This window comes from Macrotis lagotis, chromosome 1 (genome assembly GCF_037893015.1).
Source record: "Macrotis lagotis isolate mMagLag1 chromosome 1, bilby.v1.9.chrom.fasta, whole genome shotgun sequence".
Taxonomy (NCBI): Eukaryota; Metazoa; Chordata; class Mammalia; order Peramelemorphia; family Peramelidae; genus Macrotis; species Macrotis lagotis.
The window spans coordinates 263180751-263204811 of NC_133658.1; the positions used below are offsets into that span (position 1 = coordinate 263180751).

Consider the following 24061-nt stretch of genomic DNA (forward strand, 5'->3'; position numbering starts at 1 on the left):
TCAAGAAATTCTGTCATTTTGGAAAAAATTATTCAAATTTATGAGGGAAGTATAGCATTAACTTACACTCCCTCTGCAGGTTACTCTTTATAAACACAAATTGGAGTGCTTACCTTTAGGGTATACATCATTTTTCAAATAGAAAAGGAAATAAAAATTTACATGGGAAGACACGTATTTAGATTTGGACTTTTGTAGTAAATAGACCATAATAAAAAAGAGAATAATCATCTCTAATGGAAATTGGTCCTAATACATAAGTTTTTCCCTTAGTTTAAACTGTGTTTGTGTGTGTGTGTGTGTGTGTGTGTGTGTGTGTGTGTGTCTGGTCTTTCGGTAAAGATTACTTAATATTGTCTCTCCCCCTCCCCACTCCCTCCACCTTTCCCTGCAACAATCATTATACATATAATATGTATATTGATGTTTTAGTTATCTAACATATTTTCCTATTTCTGTTAAGTTTCAAGAACTGTGGTCAGTTGCTACCCTGTACATTTCAATCAGAAATTTTGTTTTCACATTCACAAATGTGCTAACAGAACCAATGAATTGTTAATTTTATATAGTTTTATACCTCTGGTAATGGCCAACATGTACACTTATGAATATAATATAGTTCTAGCAGCAAGAGTGAGAAATAAAATTAAGTGCTTAAGAAAGTTCAATAACAGTTTATAAGAATAAAAACTATAATATAAAAATTGTCATATATTTTCTTTAGTACATTTAAGAAAATATTATGTATATTCAAAAGCAAACAAAAAATGACCTAATTTGCAACAAGAGTATAAATGAAAATGATGTATTTATAAGGTTTTAGTGATATGAGGTTGACAATGGGTTAATATATTTTCTTTTAGACAAGAATTATTCACATATATACAATGTTTCAGGTAGAATGAAATACAACACCATAAACTGTATTAAAAAGGAGTATCAGTGCATCAAAGAATACAAGTTTACTAAACTTCAGACTTTAAAGCTGGTAGTAAACTACTTTATTATGAAAAATAATTTTAAATAATATGATATAAAATTACTATCAGGCAATCTGATGGTATGAAGATTCTGGTTATGCACCAACCTATAAGGATCTATACAGAATTGGCTCATTTTCATAGAAAGTTCAACAAAAATCAAGCTTTTAAGGGGAAAGCAAAAGCATAGCAGGCATAGATAGCAGAACCGAAATAAGTAGCCATCCAATATGAAATATATGTTGCTGTAGATGACAGTTTTCATTTAGTGAATATTATGAATAGAAGAAATCTTTTCTCTTCAGGAAGATACAAAACAGTTCCCCTCATTGTTACCATTTTAAAATCACAATTCAGATTTCAAGCAAATTAATTCTGTTTTTCTAAAGCAGTTGTGTCCATAATATTTCGTTTTGGTTCCAGGGTGGCAAAAAAGGAAACATCTTGGTCTCTGTCTGATTGCAAAGCTAAGACAGTCTCTTCAACAACTTCAAGATGAGGGTTACCAGCATTTCTAAAATAAGCTAGAACAAAAGTAGAAAAGTGATAGTTTTTATTAAGTTTGACATGTACTGTATTTGATATAGATAGGATTTATTCTTTGAAATCACAACTCAGGACAAAAGAAACCCCCCTTTTTTGGAAAAATTAAATCACATATTTTAGAGGTTCACTAATTTCATGAATTCTTTCAATTCAGTAACTTTTCTCAGATTTTGAACTGGACTTTTAAGTCAGAACTTTCTTAAAGAAGATTCAATCTAACACCAAGAAAACAAGAAATACGCCATTCTTACACTTTCTTAATCCTCTTTCATCAGTCTTTGTTTGCCACCTCCCAGTCCCATCCTGTCTAAGTCTCTGCAAAGACTAATAAATCACTTTTTTTTAGGGTTTTTTTTTTTGGTAAGGCCATGAATTCAAATCTTGACTCTACTTTTATTATCTTTATGACCTTGACCAAGTCATTCAACCTCTATGGTCCTTATCTTTAAAATGAGAGGGTTGGATTAGATGAGATTCAAGATAACTTCCAGTTTTAAATATATGGAGCCAAGTGCTACTGTGCAAAGGTGAAAAATGATGGATGGTCTCTACCATTAAGTTTAGGAATGCCAAATCTGGAAGGATCCTTAAAGCTTAACTAGTCCTCTCCTTCACTCTTCAGGTTAGGAGCTGAAATACCTGAGTGGACATGACTTGCCTGAGATTTTTTTGTTTCTTTGTTTGTTTTGCAAGGCTATGGGGTTAAGTGGCTTGCCCAAGGCCACGCAGTTAGGTAATTATTAAGTGTCTGAGACCAGATTTGAACCCAGGTACTCTTGACCCCAGGACCAGTGCTTTATCCACTATGCCACCTAGCCACCCCGATAGTTAATTCTAGCCGCCCAAGGATCACATTTTAAAGGCATTTCTGGCAAAGTGGTTCACACCCCATAATCCCTGTAAGGGGGAGGGGCTGATGAAATTACTGAGTTTCAGAGTTCTGAGCTGAAGTATTCATGAAGGCAAGACCAGTGTGGTGATTCCCTGTATGCAAAGGGGCCATCCCCAGGCTACCTAAGGAAGGAGTAAACTAGCCAAAACCACACATAGAGCAGGTCAAAACTCCTATGCCAATCAGTGGAATTAGACCAAAAAGGAACCTGAACTTCTGGCCAGGACCAAGAGGAAGGAAGATCTAGTAAAAAAAAAAAAATCATACATACATACTAAGTCCTATGTGGATGGTGGATATGAGTTCAAGACAGCTTTCCTATTGTTCATTTTAGATTTAAAATTTAAAAATTGGGGGGTGGTGGAGCCAAGATGGCAACAAGAAAGTCTTAGGCGCTCTCCGATAAAACCTCTAAACTAAGGACTCTTAACACTAAACTTTCGAGAGACAGAACCCACAAAGGGACCCAGAGAGGCAGTTCTCCTATTCAAGGTAACCTGGCAAAGAGCAGAAAGGCTCTGCTCCCCGGGGTCAGAGGGGTGGCCCACCAGAGTGAAAGAACTTCAGCCTCCTGGAGGCAGCCCCAGGGCGTTGGGAGCCACGGCTCACAGCAGCGGGGTAGTCTCCTGAACTACACCCCGAGGAGCACCGGGCACAAAGTGGGGGGGAACAGCAGGAGACCTCTGCCAGAGCGATCACGTGGAGCCCAGCCCTCAGGCCACACAGCAAGCAGAGTAGGTGGAGCCGGTAAGCAGGAGCCCCCAGGGCATGAGCTCATTGAACTGAGGGAGGAGAGTGAAGAGAGAGAGAGACTGCAGAGCTCTGTCCTCTGCCTCTGGAACAGGACTCTGGGGCTCTAAACACATTCTCTCATCAGAGGTGTCTAGGAGAGGAAACAGCATATATACTCAATGGGGTATAGACATCTGGAGTAAGAAGGAGAGGAGAGCAGGGGGAAGGGGTGGGGATGTGAATAAAGGAGGAAAGGATGGACCATGGGAGGAGAGTGGTTAGATTATAACACATTTTCTTTTTTACTTCTTGCAAGGGGCTGGGATTGGAAGGCCTGTCCAGGACCATGGGGCCAGGTGGATTCTGGGCCCTAAGGGGTGGTATGGGGGCTCAGGACCTCTTGGCTCCAGGGCCAGGGATTTGTCTGCTGTGCCACTCAGCGACCCTACAGCAGAGTCAGAGTGAAAGGAGAGAGAAAATATAGTACATGGTAGTGGAGAAATACGAAAGAAGGGAGCTGCGATCAGCAATGGCAATGTTGGAAAAATATGGAAGTAACTTTTGCGATGAACTTACCATAAAGAATGTGATCCACCCATGACAGAGTTGTTGGTGTTGGAACAAAGACTGAAGCACATTTTTTATTATTATTTGGGGGAGGGTGCAGGGCAAATGGGGCTGGGTGTCCTGCCTAGGGCCACATAGCAGGGTGATCTTTGGGTGTCCGAGGCCGGATTTGGACCCAGGTGCTCCTGGCTCGACGGCCAATGCTGTCTGCCACCCAGCCACCCCTACTATTATTACTATTTTATTTTATTTTGGGTCTTTTCCCCCCCTTCTTTTTGGTTTTTGCAGGGCAGTGGGGGATCAGGTGGCTTGCATGTCACACGGCTGGGTGATTGTTGGGTCTATGGGACTGGATATGGGCTATGGTGCTCGTGGCTCCAGGGCTGGTGCTTCGTTCATTGCACCACCTGGCCACACCTACAATTATTACTATTTTTTTTTAAATTTTAATTTTTTTTCTCTCCCCTTTACTTTATCACTCAAGCAAGTCTATATTCATGGGGGGAGGGGATATTTCATTTACTCTTAAAACAAGAATATTTTATTAATGTAAAAAAATTTGTACAAAATGAGAATTAAAAAATAAAAAAGTGAAAGCAAAAAAAATAAATAAAATTTAAAAATTGGTGGGAATGATTCCTCAGTCAGAAGATTGAATATTTGTTATTTTTGTTAATAGACAATTTGATTTATTAGAGAAATGAAATATTCTTTCATTTCAAAGAGATTATACAACAAAATTATATGCCTGAAAGGCAACAAAATAAAACAATGAATATACAGACTACTAATGCAATAGTGCCAGCCTGATATGATGCTTTATGGTCACTTCTGTTATTTCATTTAAAATTCACAAAAATCGATGAGACAGTGCAAATTGGAAACTAAAGCTCAGAAAGATAAATGCTTTTCCCTTGTTCACAGTTATATTTCCATCCTACACTCTCTCTTATGCCAAATTGTTTCTTTATATATTACGTCACTAAAAAAAAAATTTGTTTTTTCTTCACATTTTAACGTACCTTTTTCCAGTAGTGTTTGTCTTAGAGCTTTGGCTAACAAAACCCTTACATTTGGCACAGGATCAGAAGCAAGACTTAAAAGACTGGGAAGCAGGTGCTCCACAAACTGGTCTACAGGTATACACTCTTCTCTTACTACTGCCTATGAAAAGAAATTATAAAGACAAGTAAGCCATACCCTTAACAGGGTTGCAAACTCATGTTTGCAACTCGCATTTTTTCAATGAAAAGTTCTTTTGTAAATCAGGACTTTTCTTGAGTATGGCTCAATATATATTATATATTATACATAATAATATATATTACACCATAATAAATAGTAGCCTGAATATTTAATATAATAGCAAGAATACCTTACATTTTCACATACAATCCTCAAAATATTCCTTTTGAGACATCAGGATAAATATATATTTTACAGATGAGGAAATGAAAGCTAAGAGAAGTAACTGTGACTTGACCAAAGTTAAATATTAATAAGCTATAGAACTGTATTTTGTGATCTAAGACAGGATTTTTCTAGGCTGCTTTTCTTACTTAGTTTATCCTTCATTTTCAAAAGGCCATGACAAGCAAGTGAATTGGATTAGAGGAAAGCTGTGCTAAGCTACCAATCTCACTTTCTCCTCCAGAGTCATCTAGGTCCAGGGGCCAGATGTGAAGAATTAAATTGACTGGAGATGACCCTGGATGTGAGGCAATCAGGGTTAAGTGACTTGCCCAAGATCACACAGCTAAATGTCAAGTGCCTGAGACTGGATTTGAACTCAGGCTCTCCTGACTCCAGGGTTGAATATTTGTTCCATCCACAGTGCCAGCATAAATAAAATTGATCTAGTACCATAGAAAGTGCCTAGTTGCATTTTTTTAATCTTTCAAACCCTGATTCAAAAAAAAGCTAAAAGGCAAACTGTTAATTTAAGTTATTTTCCTCTTTCCCCCCTCAAATGAACTTTGAACCACAAAAAAATGTTAAAAGTTTTGTAAATTGACACCCCACACTTACATAGCAAGCATATATAATCCTTGAGCAACAGAAGTTTTTGTGAAATTGGATAAAGCTGTTATATCTAAATATCAATCCTCAAAAACTTCCTAACAAACTTAATTACTAGTTTCCTCAAATGGTTAATTGGGAGAAGTATAATTGAAAAGATGAGGATTTTAAATCAAACCAAATAAAAATGTACAATCAAATGTAACAGAGAAATGCATTAGACAAGCATTAGTCACAAATTTCCTATAATTAGATTATCTCCTAGCTCAATTTAGTATTGCTCAGATTATAATAAAAGAATATGGGATGATAGTATGCTAGACTACATTAACACTAAAGTGTACTTTAAGGCTGTAATAATTTATAACTGATTTTCTCTTAGGAAAAAATGATCAATATTTAATATTTATACATTCTGGATCAAAAAAACATATGCTAACCTGACAAATGAAAGCAAATGCTTGTCTTCCAACCCACTTGGGACAATGTCGAAATCTTATTATGAGTTCATTGATAAAATTTAACCCCAATGCACTTGCATTGTTTGAATAGAACTTCTGCAAAATTGCAACAACCTGAGAAAAGATTAAAAGGATAGATTAAAAAGAACTGAATGTCATTTATTTGTTTCAACAATATTGCTGTACCTTAAAACTTTTTATGTACCCTTTCCTGTCAATCAATTAATCATTTTAAGTTCATTCAAAAAAGAAATATCAATAAGATGATATATATATGTATTTTATACATTCTTATTTTTTCAAGTTTATAAACATTTTTACTTGAATAATTGATACAGGTGCTTTTCTGTTAAAACGTTAGTAAATTACTACCTTCAAATATCATTTTCCATTAAAGTTTGATTGATATAGGTTCATAGAAAACAACATAGTTGTTTCTACATGAGTCCCTCTCAGCTATTTTTATTCACAACTATTTTGTACTGTAAAGTCAATTTAATTTTAAAAGAACAGTAGGTAATTGATAAAAACATATCAAATGAGTTCTCCATATTTCCCCTCACTGCAAAATATATCTTTATAAAAGGCTATTTTGCAAAATGACATTGTAAATGGAGTGTACAACATGGCAGTTAAATAGAAAATGCTTAAGTATTTATAGTTTTAGAAGCATAAAAGAAAAACAAAAAAAAACCCAAAAAAACAAAATTTCTATATACTCCCGTACTAGTTTAAAGGAGATCCATCGTACTTCAGAAACTTTATCTGCACAAAGTTTTAGTGCAATGTGCATTAAGTAGTCATAAACATCACTGGGATTGTAGAGTTCCAATATAAGGATCAGTTGTCTGAAACAGAGAAAAACTGATTATATCTGTGAGAAATAGAATAGTCATTTCTCTTACTTTTCCTCCAGACAAGCCATGAGGGAAAGGAGTTGAAATAGTTGAATATCATTGAAAAGTTGGACAGCAGGGCCTAAAAATCTTCCATGCCCAAGAGAAATATATATTATTTAAAGGCAGAATCAAAATGCTAAAATTTCATATGTGTTTAATGCAAAATATAACCCTACCCTTATGTTTTCTCATGTATGGCAAAGTACATAAAAGTTTTAAATTTGGTAAGATTAAGTTAAGAAAAATAGAAACATTTGCCACTATGCTTCAGAACAAATCTGTTTCACAAGTGGGGGAACAATTCATATATTTTCATATATTGTAAAAACAATTCAAAATTGTAAAGAGACAACTTTGAAAGACTTAGGAACTCTGATTAACACAATGATCATTTATAAATTTAGAGGACACAAGATGAAAAATGCTAGCCATTTCCTTCCAGAGAGGTGACAGATTTAAAATTCTGACTGACATAACTGGGTTGACAGACAGATACACATACAGACAAACATACCCACATTGGTGGAGGAAGACTGAAAATGTGAATTTGAAAATATAAAATTTAATTAATTTTTTAAAAAAAAGTAGAGAAAATTTGGTCCCAAATCTTTCAATATTTTCAAGAGTGAGGAAGAAGCATGAAAAGAAATGTCAATCTTCCAAGTAGCTAACAGAAGGAAAAATAAGAAGCAACTGGGTTGGGGGGGAGAAATGGAAACTCATAAATCCCTGTGTCTGTTAGAAGATGAAGAATACCTTGTATATGATAGATACTTAACCAATGATTATCAAAAGGAAGAATTTCTGTCCAATGGTCTTAAATATCAGATATGAATCAAAAATTACATTTTATTTCTTTAAAAATCACAAAGTATATTGTGGTCAGAAATTATATGAGATGAAAAGCTACTTTTAAACATCGAGACTCAGAATTATAGGAGGCAAATCAATAACCACAAAGAGAAGTAAACATTAATGAGTGCTACTCAAGAAAAACTACACTGAAATTATAAAATATCACCACTAGAGGTCATGGAATTTTCATAATATTTGTAGCTACCTATTTGAGATTTTTATTTTTTGGTTTTAAGTCTAGAAGCTAAACATTAAAAACTAAACTAAACCTTTGTAAAGTACCCAAAACAAAGAAAATTCTTTAATATCCCATATCAATAAAACCAGAGGAGGTTTTTCAAAAGTCATTTTTATGTTATAATATCACTCAAAATAGGGGCAGCTAGTAGTACATCTAGTAGATACGAAGGCCAGGCTTCATGTTATGGAGCTCTGAATTCAAATCCAAACATTCACTAGCTGTGTGACCCTGGTGCAAGTCACTTTACCCTGTTTTGCCTCAGTTTACTCATCTGTAAAATGAACTGGAGAAGAAAATGGCAAGTCAGTCTGGTATCTTTGCCAAGAAAACTCCAAATGGCGGTGGGGAGGATCACAAAAAAGTTGGACATGACTAAAAATAGACTACAACAAAAATTACTCAAGATAGCATCTTCATTAATTCTGCTAAGGGGTAATAGAAATAAGCACTGTGAGAAATATTTTTATATATGTTTATATTATGCCATATCTTTCTGTCATACTATATCATCCTTTTTTTTTGGTTAACTTACTAACACAATTGAATAAGTACTAGGGTCAAACACTTTGTGAATGCCAAATGACAACAACTCATTCTTCAATTATAAAGGAATGAATCCCTTCCCATTATTAAGAAAATATTATAACATATATAACTTGTTTAGTTTAAAAAGTCTGCTTTGTAATGAAAAGTTCTAGTAGCTTATGAAGTAAATTAACTTGGGACTCATTTCCAGGATCCAAATATCTATCAAGTATCTCTGGCAATATGAATTTATCTTATTGCTTACTTCTTTGTTTTTTTATGCAGTGTAAAAAGAACTCTTGTCTTGAGGATGAGGGACATCAAAAAATTTGCTTAGTTCATTGTTTAAATCCACTCAAAAAAAAAAAGTGTAACTTTACTAAAAAGACAACTTTGCTTAGAAAATGTAAGTTGCAAAATTAATCTAAATCACTTGAGCAATATAAAACAATTCAAAAGGGTCACTAGACAAAAGTTATATTAAAAAAAGATCTAGAGGTTTTAGTGGCCTCTAAGTTCAAAGAGTCAAGAGTGTGACACCATAGCCAAAAAAGTTTATTCCAATCTGAGATACATTTAAGAGTGAAGGAATGAACAGTTCTACTCTTCTCAGCCTTTCTTGAGTCACAGCTGGAGGATTCAGTTATGGGCACAGCATTTTAGGAAAGACATAGAAAAGTTGAAACATACCTAGAAGGAATCAACTAGAATGGAAAAAGTTTTGGAAAATGCAGTTATATGAGAACTGGTTATGAGTAGATTTTGCTTGGAGAAAAGATTTGGAAGGGGACAGTGTAAGTATATTCAAGTATTCAAATAGCAAGCATGTAAAAAAGGGAATGAACTCAATCTGATGACCTGAAACAACAAAACTGGAGACAGGCTGAAAGTTGCAGAGGAGCAGATTTAGATTTGATTTAAGGAGAAATTTCCTAATGATAAGAATGATCCTAAAATACAATGGGCTGTCCTGAAAGATAATGAGTTCTACTTTCAATGGGATCTTTAAGCAAAGGTAGATCATTGGTTAGGAATGGCTGAAGAAGAGATTCTTGCATTATTCAAACTGAATTTACTTTTCATATAATCAGCAATTTTTACTTACTCTGCTAATTCATATCGAAATCTCCAATTTCTACTATTGTCAGTTACTACAAACTCCTGAAGTTGGTAAAGATACTCTCTCCTCTTGTCTGCATGAAGCAACTAAAGAAAGGACAATATTTCCAATAACATCAATACATGCTTATACATAAATCACTAAATTTCTCAAGAACAAAAATTTTCTATTTCCATTGTAACATGTATTACAGCAATAGTGAATAAATATTAACTCACTACTACTCTACTTATGCATACTTTCTATTTTTTCCAGGCATGGTATTCAGATAATCCTAATCCAAACCTTTTACCAATTTAAAAAAAGTCAAGAAAAATAATGTGACTTACTCAAGGCTGAATTATTATTACTAGCAAGATCAGAATTTGAACTCTCTGGTGCATTGATCCTAAATTTAATGAACTCTTTTAATTGTGTCACATTGATTTTTGTGTAGGTGATGGAAAACATCTAAATTCTTCTTAACTTGTATGGAATAATAAAGTTCACATCAAGGACTATTTAATAATCTGGATTCAAAGGCAGCTAGGTGGTGCAGTGAATAGAGCACTGGCCCTGGATTCTGGAATAACTGAGTTCAAACCCAACCTCAGACACTTAATAATAATTAACCTAGCTGTGTGACCTTGGGCAAGTCACTTAACCCCATTTCTTTGCAAAAAAAAAAAACCCAAACCCCCCAAAATAATTTGGATTCAGAGGCATGTTTTTACAGAGTACATTTTCAAAATAATAAAAAGGAAAAACAGTAAAAAGAACTGGAAAATATATATGAACCAGAGATATATATTTTAAATCAGGCTATACCACTGGACATAGTTACCATAGTTAAATTATTAATCCCGCTATATCTCAGCTTCCTTATCTACATAAATGAACATTAAGGTTTTTCTAGCACTGAAATTTTCTGGGGGAAAATAGTTATAAGAAGAAATAAATTATACATTTCTTCCTACCTTTAGAAAATCATAGAGATGTTTAAGAACTCCAATGCGTACTTCATCTAAGTCCTTTAAGAATCCATTAAATATTGGCACCAAATCAGCTGCTGTTAACTGATCTCCAAGAATTACAGCTAGCTCATGAATAGAAAAAGCCAGTGTTCGACGTACCTTCCACTATTCATAAGGAACAAAAGCAATAAAATTAATATCAAATATACACTAAATCTAACTCAAATTACCTTGATGGGACAAAATTAAATGCTCAGCTTTTATTTGAATGCATAGTGTGTTAAAATCTATACATTCACATTAATTTTATCTTTTTATGTATGTTAACCATAAAGTTACTGAAAAAATACAACGTTTTTGAAACTGAAATATACAGGTTCTTCTGAAAATTCTACATTTACCTGTACATCTGATGCCAATGTTTCATATGTATCTTTCAGGCAGTGCCAGTTCTGCCTCCCCAAAGTTAAAGCCACTCCAGGGAGACTATAAGCACAATGTTTGGCTATATCAGTGTCAACAGTTTGAGCTCTTGCTGGATCAGTCATTGACAAGTACTGATCTAATAATGGCTGAGGTATTATATCCTAGAAAATGACAGAGGAAAAAAACTTGTAAAGAATATCCCAGAATTGATTTTTAAAATAAATTATTAAACATCACAAATAATTCATACTATAAAAGTATGTCCAATCATGGGGAAATTCTAAGGGAACAAAAGACATTTACTTTTCCATGACCTAATAAGTCCCATGCTGGCTATTTTATTCAGTTCCTACCAAATATTTAATTTATTCCAATTTGGTCAAAAGGGTCAAAGTACTGTTCATTAATTTTTATTCCATATTTAAAAAGAGTAGAACATCTGAAAATCACATGCATACCACAATAATTGATTCTCATTAATTCAGGTCAATTTATCTCGTACTATATATAAACCATGTCTTACATTTCCTTTTTAAATGGTAGATTTTAACACAGTGCTCTTTATACAAAGAATGATCAGTAAGTACTGCTAAACAGCAAATTATTATAACTTTCTTTTTATTTTTACCACCATCAAAACAACTGAATGATCCTAATTAAAAAATTAGCTGGAGAAGGAAATCACTCCTATAACTCTGCCAAGAAAAAACTATAAATAGAGTCACAAAAAATTGGACACTACTGAAAATTACTGAACAGTAATGGCAACAACTAATAAATCACAGAATAAATTCATTAAATAAGTCAGTTCAGAATACAGAGTAGCTAATTACAATTCAGTAGGATAGTCAGTTATCAACAGGTCAGTCAATATTGTTTTAAATGGTCTGAATAGAAAGTATAAAAATTTAAGAATGTTATCAAATTGTCTTTACTCAGGAATAAGCTTTCTGCTTACTAAAATACCATGTTGGATTCTGCAGATAATTTTCTTTATTAACACTTTTTTTTAAAAGACAGAAAAAGTGAAAACTGACAACTGAGTTTAAAAACCAAGATAGGTAATGAATGTTAACTGAATAATAATATTAAATTTAAGAATAACCATCTTAAGCAAAACTCCCAGAAAATTAGACTATTATTTTCTTTTCAAAGCACATAGGCTTTTTTTTTTTTTACTAACCTGTAACTTAGATTTATCATCTTCAAATGGGGTTGGGTCAGTTCTTTGTTCTTTCTGCAAATGTTCACTGGTTCCATTAAGATGCTTTTCAGAATCCTAAAAAAGTTGAACTTGCATGTTACCCATTTGTCCTTAAAAATGGAATTTAAATTGCTCTTCCATTAAGAGCTCTAATAATGACATAAAATAGGACCCAAAAAATGAATGTTGTTGGAATGTCATTTAATAATCCATAGTTCCTCTCAAAAATATACATTTACAGAACTATGTTCTATTAATAATACGGTGAAAAGGTCTATATGAAAATAGATAGTATATTTTAAATTCAGTAAACATGGCATAGTTGATAAAAAGTATGTTCACTTGATTTTGTTATACACACACACACACAGACACATATACATACACACTCTTTCTTCTCTCAAGTATATATACTTTGAAAATAAAATCTTTGTTATGTTAACAAAACTTGAAAAGTTTGAGTGGCGATATTGGTCTCTAACCCCACGTTTAAATTAGATGACCTTCCAGCTCAAATGTAATGGCAATGTCTTATTTAATCTTGAAATGCTATACTCTAATAGCATAATGGATTCTGAAAATGTAGCTCATATATGCTAAAAGAAAACTCATAATATACTCATAATGTTGCTTTCTCTGAATAAGATATATGTCAGAAGAGTGACTTGATTATTTTTCTTTTTGTTGGAAACTTAACAGTGTTTGGGGGATGGTAAACAAATTGAATTGTTTCACTCATTTTGAAATATAAAGTGTGAAGCAACAACCCAAGTCTCCTTGAGATGTTTTCTAATTGTTTATTAAAAAAAGAAATATTTTGAAATGATCACTTAAGTTCTAGTTTTCTCCAGAATAAATAAGGTCCAACATAATAAAATTTAACATTCAAGAGTAACTGTTCTGTCTAGAATGAAAATTCATATTTGCAATAGTTTTTATAAGATACATTCTTGTGACCTATTAAAAATTAAAAATACATGCCACTGCAGAAATGTTCCAAAAATTCTCCCCACAAAAATATTTTGCAGTTATATTTCTATAATACTTAATTAGACATCCTTGGGAAAAAAAATTTATCACTAACTTAAAGAATCTTTTAAAACAGTTTAGGGAGTCTAAATTTTCTAACAAACCGACTCAGGAACCAATTTTATGTCCTAACACCAAGTTTATTTCAGTTATTAAATTTTTAAAAATAATTAGCTCAAACAGCTAAATTTGGAGGGGGAACTAGTCATTTTAATTTTTATATATGATGAAAGAAGTCTAAATATATTTTCCAATTAGAAAATGCCAAAGTAAATACTACTACTTATTTATACATTCATTCATTCATTTATTTATTTAAGATTTTTGCAAGGCAAATGGGGTTAAGTGGCTTGCCCAAGGCCACACAGCTAGGTAATTATTAAGTGTCTGAGGCCGGATTTGAACTCAGGTACTCCTGACTCCAGGGCCCACCTAGCCACCCCCAATACTACATTTTAAAAACCCACTTTTTGGTTATTACAGCTAATATTACCTAAAATATGGACTTTCATAACTATTTTTCTGAAATGTCAACCATAAGTAAAAAAGTAGAAATCATAGTTGCATACCAATCAAGGATTATTTCTATTTTATTTTTTGTGAGGCAATGGGGTTAAGTGGCTTGCCAAAGGCCACACAGCTAAGTAATTATTAAGTGTATGAGGTTGGATTTGAACTCAGGTCCTCCTGAATCCAGGGCCGGTACTGTATCCACTGCACCACCTAGCTGGCCCCCCCAGAATTATTTTAAAAGAATACTTATGTGCTTTTAAATGATTATTTTCAGAATGTTTTTTCTTTATAAAACATAATTAAGGTAGCTGGCATACAAGCAAGACAAATAGATCAGTGATATATCATTAACATAAAATAACCAACTGAATGAATATGGTAAAAATTGGAATACTGAACCCATAAATCTGTGGTTTATCATAAAAATATACTTAATGAACACAAAGGCCTTTTTTTGGTGTAAGTTAATAGAAACCACATAATCACATTCTAACAAGATGGTGAAAACTAATTTAGGGTTTAAGTACAATACCAGATATTTATAAACATTTGTTGAAATGGACTGATTTTTTTTTGCTTGACTGTACTTTAGATTTTGACTCTGCCCTGCTAATCCAATAAATATCCTGGATCGGACTAGTTTGAATGGAGCTAATGGGTTCTGAGAAGTAACAAGAGTCTATCTCTTTATACCAGAAGAGTTCTAAAAAGGTACTTCTGGAGAAGCACCGACTAGGTAAGGGTTCATAGGTTCAGGTCAGGAGATGAAATTCTAGGGAATGGATGATAATTGTTTTTTCACCAAAATCTCGCCCCAAGGAAAATATTTATGCTGCTTTAAGTTTTCACCAAGTTTGTTAAAGTAGTTAGATATTGACTTTTGCGGCCAACACCATTAAAGGACAAAAAACAAAACAAAAACAAAACTAAAACAAAGTAAGAGCTTTCAATCAACTCGAGAGAAGGAGAATTCTTTCCAACTCTTGCTGTTCTGGAACACATCCATGGTTATCTAATAATTGATTAATTAGAGTTCTAAAAATGACCTCAATAACAAAATACTACTTTCCTAAATGACATTTATTAATGTAATGCAGATTAGTGTTTTCTCTTTATTACTCAGAGAAACTGTAGATACTCACTGTGCTTTCTATTACCCTGGCCACCAAAAGCTCATTTTGGGAGGAAATGGAAGAGATAGTGTTCTGGTTTTCAGTGGTAGAGCTAGGCTCTAAACTGGATACTTCCTCATGGGACTCTTCTGCATTTTTAGATTCGGAATCATTCATGGAATCAAGCTGGGCAGCTCTAAGTGCCGCTGATAACACCTGAACCTGAGCTGTAATACAGTAAAGATTTAAGCAACTGTTAATTGTTTTAATTGACTCTGAATCTCAGAAACAATTATCTTACCTCAAAACCAAAAGTATGAAATGTATGCATGCATATATTTGACCTTAAGGATGAAGGACAAACTCTTAATTCCCCTTTAGACTCTCCCTGTTTTTGAGTGTCAGGTGGTGCTCTATGCTATCACTGAGTTTGCCATTTAAAAAACAGACTTCGGATTTCTAGGCGAGGCTCTCCCAATCTGGACAGGTAATTGAAACTTTTTCTCTTTGCTGAAGTTCTCCTTTCTGGTAAATCAGATATGTTATGTCATTATTTTTTCCATAAAATATAACAGCTATATTTATGTCATACCTCACTGAAAAATTTTCCTAAAATATTCCTTTGAAAATAGCTTATGTTTATGTATTATTTCCAATTGAAAAATAAGGAATCTGAGGCTCAAAAAGTTTGACTTGTCCAAGTCAATGCAAGTAAGATTAGAATAATGACTATCTACCCACATACATTTTATCCAAATGTTTCACACAACTTTTTATGTTTATACATACATAAAATTGCTTGTTAATTCTTATAAGTTAAAAAGTGTTTTAAAATTTTTTATTTTATGCATTTTTTTGGTCAAAATGTATAAGGATAAGGATTAGTAATGATACTGATTTCACTGGAAAAGGAAGGAAATGTCTTCTACCATATGGGTTGGCAACTTTGGCTTCAAGAGCTGCCTAGAATAGTGAGAGGCTAAGTGACTTGTCCAAATCAGGCAGCCTGGGTGTACAAAAGGCAAGACCTGAATTCAGGTCATCCTAGTTCTGAAGCTAGCACTTTATCCACAATCATTATCTAAAAAATACAGTTATATGAAAAGAACCTGTTTTCTTATTAACTTAATTAACAGATTCCAAAATTTACAAAAGAGAAATATATTTTTCAATGGCATTTCTTTAATTAAAGATGATATACTATGTTTAGTCTATTTCCTTTATAAATTTGAGGGAATGGAAGATATATCTTTATGTGAGTACACACACACACACACACACACACACACAAAGATCCTTATAATATTCCCCTAAAAGCAGACCAAAAAAAAAAACACCAAACCAAAACCCATAAAAAACAGCCCTCTTCTTTCTACATGGATCTTTCCAGTCCAAGCAAGAATAAAAATATTAAATTGAGACAGCAATAACAAACATATAGACTGCGATATTTATTGGCTAATTCTGACAATTTAGAAGCATCATTCAAAAGGGGGACACTAGAGTCAGCATACTATAGTTGAAAAAAGAAGCTTACAGAGAGAAATCCGAAGTTCATTTTCGAGTTGTGACATTTACTAGCTGTTGACTAATGTCTCTGAGTCTTGGTTTGGTTCATCTGTAAAGAGGACAATAATGTGGACACTATCTAGTTCACAGGACTACAGGAGAGCTAAGTATTTTGTAAGGCATAAATTACTATATCATGTAAACCTTTCTTATCTAATTTCTCTTTATCAGTGATCTCAATGTATTTTTAAAATTACTACTATTCTATAGTATTACTGTCAAACAAATGCTTTAATACTTAAAACTGACTTCACATTCTTATACATACACAGATCACACTTTCTAGGTAGTAATTAGTTTGAGCAAATTTCACCTCATACTCTCCCCCCATAGGAAGAAGGAAGATGTACTCATACACTCTATACAGACAAAAATCACAATTACTGCCTTTACCTTGGACATCTGGATCATTCATCATATGTTCCTGTAAACTTTCCAATACTTTTTTAATTTCATCACTGGCAACACAGTTCTTACACACAGTGTCAGGTATATAGCATCCTTCTTCCTGCTGTTCAGTCTTGATTTGAAGCAGTTCTAAATCCTGGCTGATATCGGGGAGAGGTGTGCGCCAATAAAGAAAATTATTGAATATGTCCTCAGAATTTCCTGAACAAGCTTTCTTCAGTCCCTGACAGCTGTTTACTTGACTGTCATTAGCATCTTTGATTGCACAAAAACTGTCCTTCTGGCAACTTTTAATCAATTCTTCTTTAGCACCAGCAGGGCAGGCCATTCTCTTTTCCATTCCACCTACACACGAACTTTCAACATGTAGGAAATTATTAGTTTCAAATGATGTTCCTTCAGGCAGTGGATCTGGCTTTATGTGTTCAGGATTTCCTGAACTAGGAAAATGGGGGGTTGGGAAGGAAAGGGGAAAAATAAATATGTTAACACCCTGCAAAGCATATGGTTCTAAAGAAGCACACACACACACACACACAGACACACAGATACACACACACACACAACACACACACACACACACCTCTTGAAGATATTAAATGTATTTAAAATATATATTAAATTTGAAACTCAAAGAGTCAATCATTCTGTTAGGCCCCTTGGAACAAGAGATCAGAGAAGAATAGTGCTAGATTATCTTTGCAATTCAATCATTCTATACTCTCATTAGAAAGAGAAGCCAGGAAGAGTGGGTAGAATGTTGGACTTGCAGACAGAAAAACCTAGGTACAACCCCCACCTTTGAACGCTATGGTAACCATGGGTAATGGTTTGAGGTCTGCACCTCAGGAAAATCCCTAAGACTTACTAAGTTACAGATGGATGACAAATTGAGGGAGTTCCCTCACCAAAGAAATCATAGATTTTCAAACTAATGACATATCTCTATCATACATCAAAATAATTATCGGAGAGGTGTTTTACCCTAAATTGCTATAAAGTCACACTCACAGTCTATATCTATAATTCCAGGAAGTCATTTTATAATTGTCTACCTATGAAAATATGAAAGATAGGATGCAAAATCATGAATCAAAAAAATCAATAATAATCTATTACCACTACTTGCAAAACAGATACAAGTCTAATAAATCCATCATTAACAAGTAAGCAGTCTGCTAAGTTATTCAATTTGAAATGTCACCTTTATATACAAAAGACAACACGTATTATATATTATAGTGATCCAGGACATTTGGGGCTCTTATTGTGTTCAAATTTTAAGATTTCTGACAACTCAAAGATGAAGGGGAAAATATTATTTTAAATTATTTCAATTCTCATCTCAATGACATTTCAAATAAACTTACAGCATGTAATCAGTATGGTACTTATAGTAAAGCAGTCTTGTTTCAAAACTTCTACAATATTTCTTTTATCAGACTTACGATTTTATTGGTCTATCAAGCTCCCAGTGATAACTTCTACCAATGCTCCTAACATGCAACTGAAAATCTTAAAAAGTTTCCTAGAACACTAAGAGGTTAAGTGATTTACTCAGGATCACACCACCACTATGTATGCTACACAGTCAGATGTGGAACTTGACCTCAGGTTTTCCTGACTTTGGGGGCAACTTTTTCTGTGCCCACTATCTCACTAAAATGGACATTTCTCTAAATAATTTAAAACTCAGACTTCTCCATTTTACATACATTGTCATAGCCACTCTTTAACTATTCACACAGAAAACAAAATTTAATAGCTATTTTTTTGCTTCAAGCTTACCAAGATGATGTAATGCTGCCACAACTGCCTGTGGAGCCAGAAGTGGGAGTTATATCCTGTGTTGGTGGTCGAATACTTAGGGTTCCATCCTCTCGAATATAAAGACCAGCACTAGAAGGGTTTGCAAAGGTAGAAATAAAGGGACCAAGAGACTGAAAAGCAGCCTGACGAACCTATAACAATACAAAATGAAAAAATGACTCCAATAGTGACCTCCTTGCTTAGGTTCCTATCAGATTCATTCAACTCAATTTAACATTTTTTAATAATGATTCTTAAATCATCCAATGTGATATAAGTAGTCCAATTCTTACTCCTTTGAATACAAGGGAAAAAAATAACAATTTTATACCTTGAATGCCCCATATGTAACATAATAGCTATCAGCCTATTATGTGATAACAAAATTATATTAGCTCCTAATTAATATTTTGTTTTTTCTATTTTCTTTCAAAATAAGAAGTAACAATAATAAAGTCTCACCAAAGACAAAAGTGAGACTAAGTAGAAAAACTGGAAGAAAAAGTTTGCTTTTCACTATTGTTAAGTATGAAATTTGCTTAGAAGTTAGGATAAAATATTCCTTCCACCACACTCAAAAAACTATCTTTAAATCAAGCAGAAAACAAGCCAGCATTAAGACTATCATCACCATTAAAGTAGAATTTTGGGGGGACAAATTTTGCTGAAAAAAAAAAATATGGTTCAATTTACCAAAATACAAAAGTCACAAACATGAAATTAGAAGCCAAATTTAAGATTTATACTTCTGGTTAGTAGTCAAATATTTATATAATGCTCTAATCATGTTAATCTGTACTTCAACTTACCCATCTACAAGGGTCACTGATAAGATTAATAAAAAGAGGAGAAAGTTTGGTTCTTCGAACTTCAGATGAAGTGGTGTAGGACACAGCCATGAAACATTCAGCACAAGCTTTCCGCATTCCCCAAACACTATCAGAGCAGAGTTCAAAAAACTTTGGGATCTGTCAAAACAATAGACTATAAATACTCAGACTTACTTTATTGCAATATAGATTTCTTGCATTTATTTGTTTCTTAAGAATTATTGCAAAAAACAAAATATTAAAAACAATACTAATTTATATTACTAATTTTAGTCATGATTTATCTAAGCTTATCAGAAAAAATCCCTTTAAAAATATTCATAATGATTATTTGTTAGAAAATTTTTTTCAGCCTCCTAACCTATCAGACTGAAATACATTTAACCATGGGAATGATGCTCATTTATGGAGGGATTCCTATGGTATGCTATGCAACATTCAATTATGTTGGATATAAAGATAATTTGATCACTCAACATTAAATTCTATTAAATGGTGTCTCTTTGACTTTTACTAAATCAATTACTAAGCATTTGTTAAAGATGTATCATTTCAGGTACTATTCTAAGTATTGAGGATACAATTACAAACGTAAGACCGTCCTTGCCATCAAGATGACTATATTCTTCTTCTTATCAGTAACCAAATGCTTGTGAAAATATTAATTTTATTTATTTATTTATTTTTGCGAGGCAAATTGGGTTAAGTGGCTTGCCCAAGGCCACACAGCTAGGTAATTATTAAGTGTCTGAGACCGGATTTGAACCCAGGTACTCCTGACTCCAAGACTGGTGCTTTATCCACTATGCCACCTAGCTGCCCTGAAAATATTAACTTTAAAATGGATAGTTAATTTAAGATTTAATATTAAGTGTTAATTCCAAATTAAAAGCAACATAAATATAAAATTTATTTTAAATTAGAAATTACTTTGATTTAAATGTCACATACCAAAAATTTCTCAGTAGCTTCTTGTCCAACAGCATTACAAACATCCCCAAAATTTGTAGCACAAACCTGAGGTAAGGAAAAAGTATTATTACTATTGCTTTTAATTGACTGAAATTTACTTTTTTTGGCTCTTAAAAGAAAAAACTGCAAAAAAGAAGAAGGAGCTATAAATAAGATGTCCAGTTAAGAACTTGAGCATCCACAGGTACAAAGTAGAAGTTTCTATTTTAAAACTTCTCACCTCCATTAGAAAAAAAAGCACATCAAAGAATACTAGTAAAAATGTAATCTTTCTCCATAACAGTCTCACATACATAAATGTGCATTGTCATCAATGACAAAATATAGCCCTTCTATTCCCTACACATGGTGAATCCAATGGCCCTATCAATTAAGCAGGGAGAGGGATTTGAAGAGACTGGTTCAAGATGCATAAAAAAGGTATAGTTTTCATGAGAAAGATATAGGGCAGGAGTTTATGTATTAAGAACAAAGAACTAGATTACTAGAGATCTCCAGATATCCAGAAACATAACATGTCTATGCCATTCCTGTCCATCAAAGGATTTACCGAATTTAATAATTAATCCTAATCCCTTTTTACAAACTGCTTTCAATTCGCCTTCAATGATCTCATCCATGTATATGAAATGATATCTTCCTATTTCTATTAATTTACAATGAAAACAAAATACAGTTTATAATTCTATTAAAGGATGATTCTATTTTCACATTAGACCATTTCTGTCTAATCAGGAAATTGTGGAATGTTAAACTAGATATTCCAACCTTTCGAACTTGGAAGAGCTTCCCATCACCACACAATTCACAAAATCGAGGAAGTAACAAACGTTCAACTGTGCTTTTGCTTAACATTGAAGCCATTTTGCATATTATCTATAAAAAAGCAATAAAATAAAAATCACTTGAAAAATCAACTTATACCTAATCCAAAAACAATACAAGTATGGTATTTTGTTAAATTATGAAATTGAACTAAAATTAATCTGCTTTTTAAACGTAACATTTTTGGACCTGGAAGGAATTAAACAGTCCAGATTATACAGTCCAAATCTCTTGATAGATAATGAAACTAAGACATATTAGGCGATAGGTCCAAGATCATACAAGTAGTTATGTGGCAAAACAGGGATTTAATTTAAATATATTTTCTGACCCCAGATCCAGTGCTTTATTTTAACATCCCCAATGTTCTACACAATGTTTGAATGAAATAAAAAAAGGCAAAACTTTCAAATTAATTTAATTAAATTTTTAAAAATTTCACATCCCATCTTTAAAGACTGATTTTTTAAACAACTATAATTTATATCTTTTTTTAAAGATTTATTTCTTTTGACAGGAAAAAGTTCACATGAAAATCAAGGAGTTAAAAATAAGAGTGTGAACACAAGAAGGACATTTAAAGGGAAGGTATAGACCAATAATAAGAGAGACCCTACCATGGGACTGTGTCCTCTCTAACACCTACAATAACTGGCATTGTTTGGAGAGTGAAGCGCAATGGAAAAGGAGAATCCATAAGAAAAACCCTGTTAGTGGCAGAAAGTATCTGGAGGGGATAGACAAGAATGCATACTTTGGAAGCTTTGATTATGTGAGGAATTCAGAGGACAAAAAAGAGAGTATGGATGATTATAGGAGTATGAATCAGAATGAGGATCTAGAGTAAAACAGAAAAGTAAGATGAATAATTAAAAGAGTGAGAGAAATTCTTTTTAGAAAGGGGCATAAAAATGAAATTTAAACAACAAATGAATAGGACTAATTGAAGGGGGGGGGAGAAAAAGGGGATCCATTTCACTAAGAGGAAAAAAACATGTCATCTGATAAAAACAGGATAAAGAACTAATAAACAAAAACAAAACCATAAAGGAAAAGGAGTAACAGAAGGGAAGAGGGATTTCACTACTGAGATGAAGAATCACTGAGAATAGGACCAAATTAAGAAAAGATTAAATTACTGAAGTAATGTAATAGGAAGTCTATAGCAGAAGATGGGGAAAAAATGATTTTAGAGACAGATGAAGAAACTATAAACCTAACAATTTTAAATGCAAATGGAATAAAAAACTAAAGAGAAAGAGTGACAGACTGGAAAATAAAACAAAATTTTATAATATACTGACCACAAGAAACACATTTAAAAATATATATGGACAAAATTAAATTGAGGAAATGGAAAAAAATGTATTAGCCATCAAGTGAATCCAAAAGAGCAGGAGTTGCATCCAAGTTAACTGACAAAGCAAAGACAAATAATCAAAAAATAAAAAGGAATAAACAAGGAAACTGAAAGGAATCGTGGACAAACAATAAAAAATCAATAATATATATACTCCAAATGTCCTAATATCCAAATTCATAAAGGAAACAGTTGAGCTACCAGAAGACACACACACACACACAAACACACACACACACACACACACACACACACACACACAGATAGATATAGTTATAGATAGATAGATAGATAAATAGATAGATAGATAGATAGATAGATAGATAGAGAATTAACATAACAGGGACAGGAGACTTCAAAAACCCTTACTTTAGGATGGGTTTAAAAGAAAGATAAACAAAAGGGAAAAATATAGAACTTAACAAATTTTGGAGAAACTAGATTTGAAACAGAACCATATAACATATAACCATATAAACAGAACCTAAAAGAATATACATATTTCTCAACACTACAGAGAACATTTACAAAAACAAAATATGTATCATGGCATGGAGATATTGCAAACAAATGTAAAAACCTAGAAATTGGACAAATCATAAAAATAATTTTTAAAAAGACAAGCAAACAAATCTCAAATAAGCACAAAAAAGAAAGTATTAAAAAATAGAGGGGAAATAAATTAGAAACAAAAAATCATAGAAATGATAAAGAAAATTAAAAACTAATTCTTAAAATGGATAAATCCAAGGCTAATCTGTATAAAAAAAAGAACAAAAATAAAATCAATAAAATAGGCGAATGATACAAGGCAAAATAGGAACAAAACTATTAAAAAAATCAAAAGAAATTATGTACAATTATATGCTAACAAAACTGAATAAGAAACAATACCTCTATAAATATAAAAAAACTCAAACTTGCATTAATATAAATAAAGATCTTAAATAATGCAATCTCAGAAACAGAAATAGGTCTGGCTACAGAGAAACCATCAAAAGAAAAAAACTTGTTCTTGATGGATTTAGTGGAGACCAACAATTTTTTAAATAAGTTTGTATTCATTCTTCACAAATTCTACTTAAAAACTGAGAAAGAAAGCACCCTGCCACAATCTTTTTATGAGATAAATAAGTCCTAATACCTAAGTTACAGAAAATAAGATACAGAAAAAATACTAGAATTGAATATATTAATAAGTATTGAGAAATTTT

General features: G+C 32.9%; 1 protein-coding gene across 8 annotated transcripts in view; it reads right to left on the minus strand.

Moving 5' to 3' along the window:
* Window positions 1-280: 280 nt before the first annotated feature.
* Window positions 281-24061, minus strand: part of LOC141504933 (serine/threonine-protein phosphatase 4 regulatory subunit 1-like) — a 59146-nt gene continuing 35365 nt past the window's right edge. For 7 of the 8 annotated variants that reach the window (XM_074210339.1, XM_074210338.1, XM_074210337.1 and 4 more), the window contains 14 exons: window positions 21431-21538; window positions 20642-20707; window positions 19670-19828; window positions 18840-19012; window positions 17037-17491; window positions 15105-15301; window positions 12400-12495; window positions 11192-11377; window positions 10794-10955; window positions 9823-9923; window positions 6925-7045; window positions 6177-6311; window positions 4740-4881; window positions 281-1504 (listed from right to left, as the gene is read on the minus strand). In XM_074210339.1, coding sequence (XP_074066440.1) covers window positions 1350-1504; window positions 4740-4881; window positions 6177-6311; window positions 6925-7045; window positions 9823-9923; window positions 10794-10955; window positions 11192-11377; window positions 12400-12495; window positions 15105-15301; window positions 17037-17491; window positions 18840-19012; window positions 19670-19828; window positions 20642-20707; window positions 21431-21538 — 2256 coding nt within the window. In that variant the 3' untranslated portion in view covers window positions 281-1349. The remainder of the gene's footprint in view (window positions 1505-4739; window positions 4882-6176; window positions 6312-6924; window positions 7046-9822; window positions 9924-10793; window positions 10956-11191; window positions 11378-12399; window positions 12496-15104; window positions 15302-17036; window positions 17492-18839; window positions 19013-19669; window positions 19829-20641; window positions 20708-21430; window positions 21539-24061) is intronic. The other variant, XM_074210340.1, reaches the window with a different exon arrangement.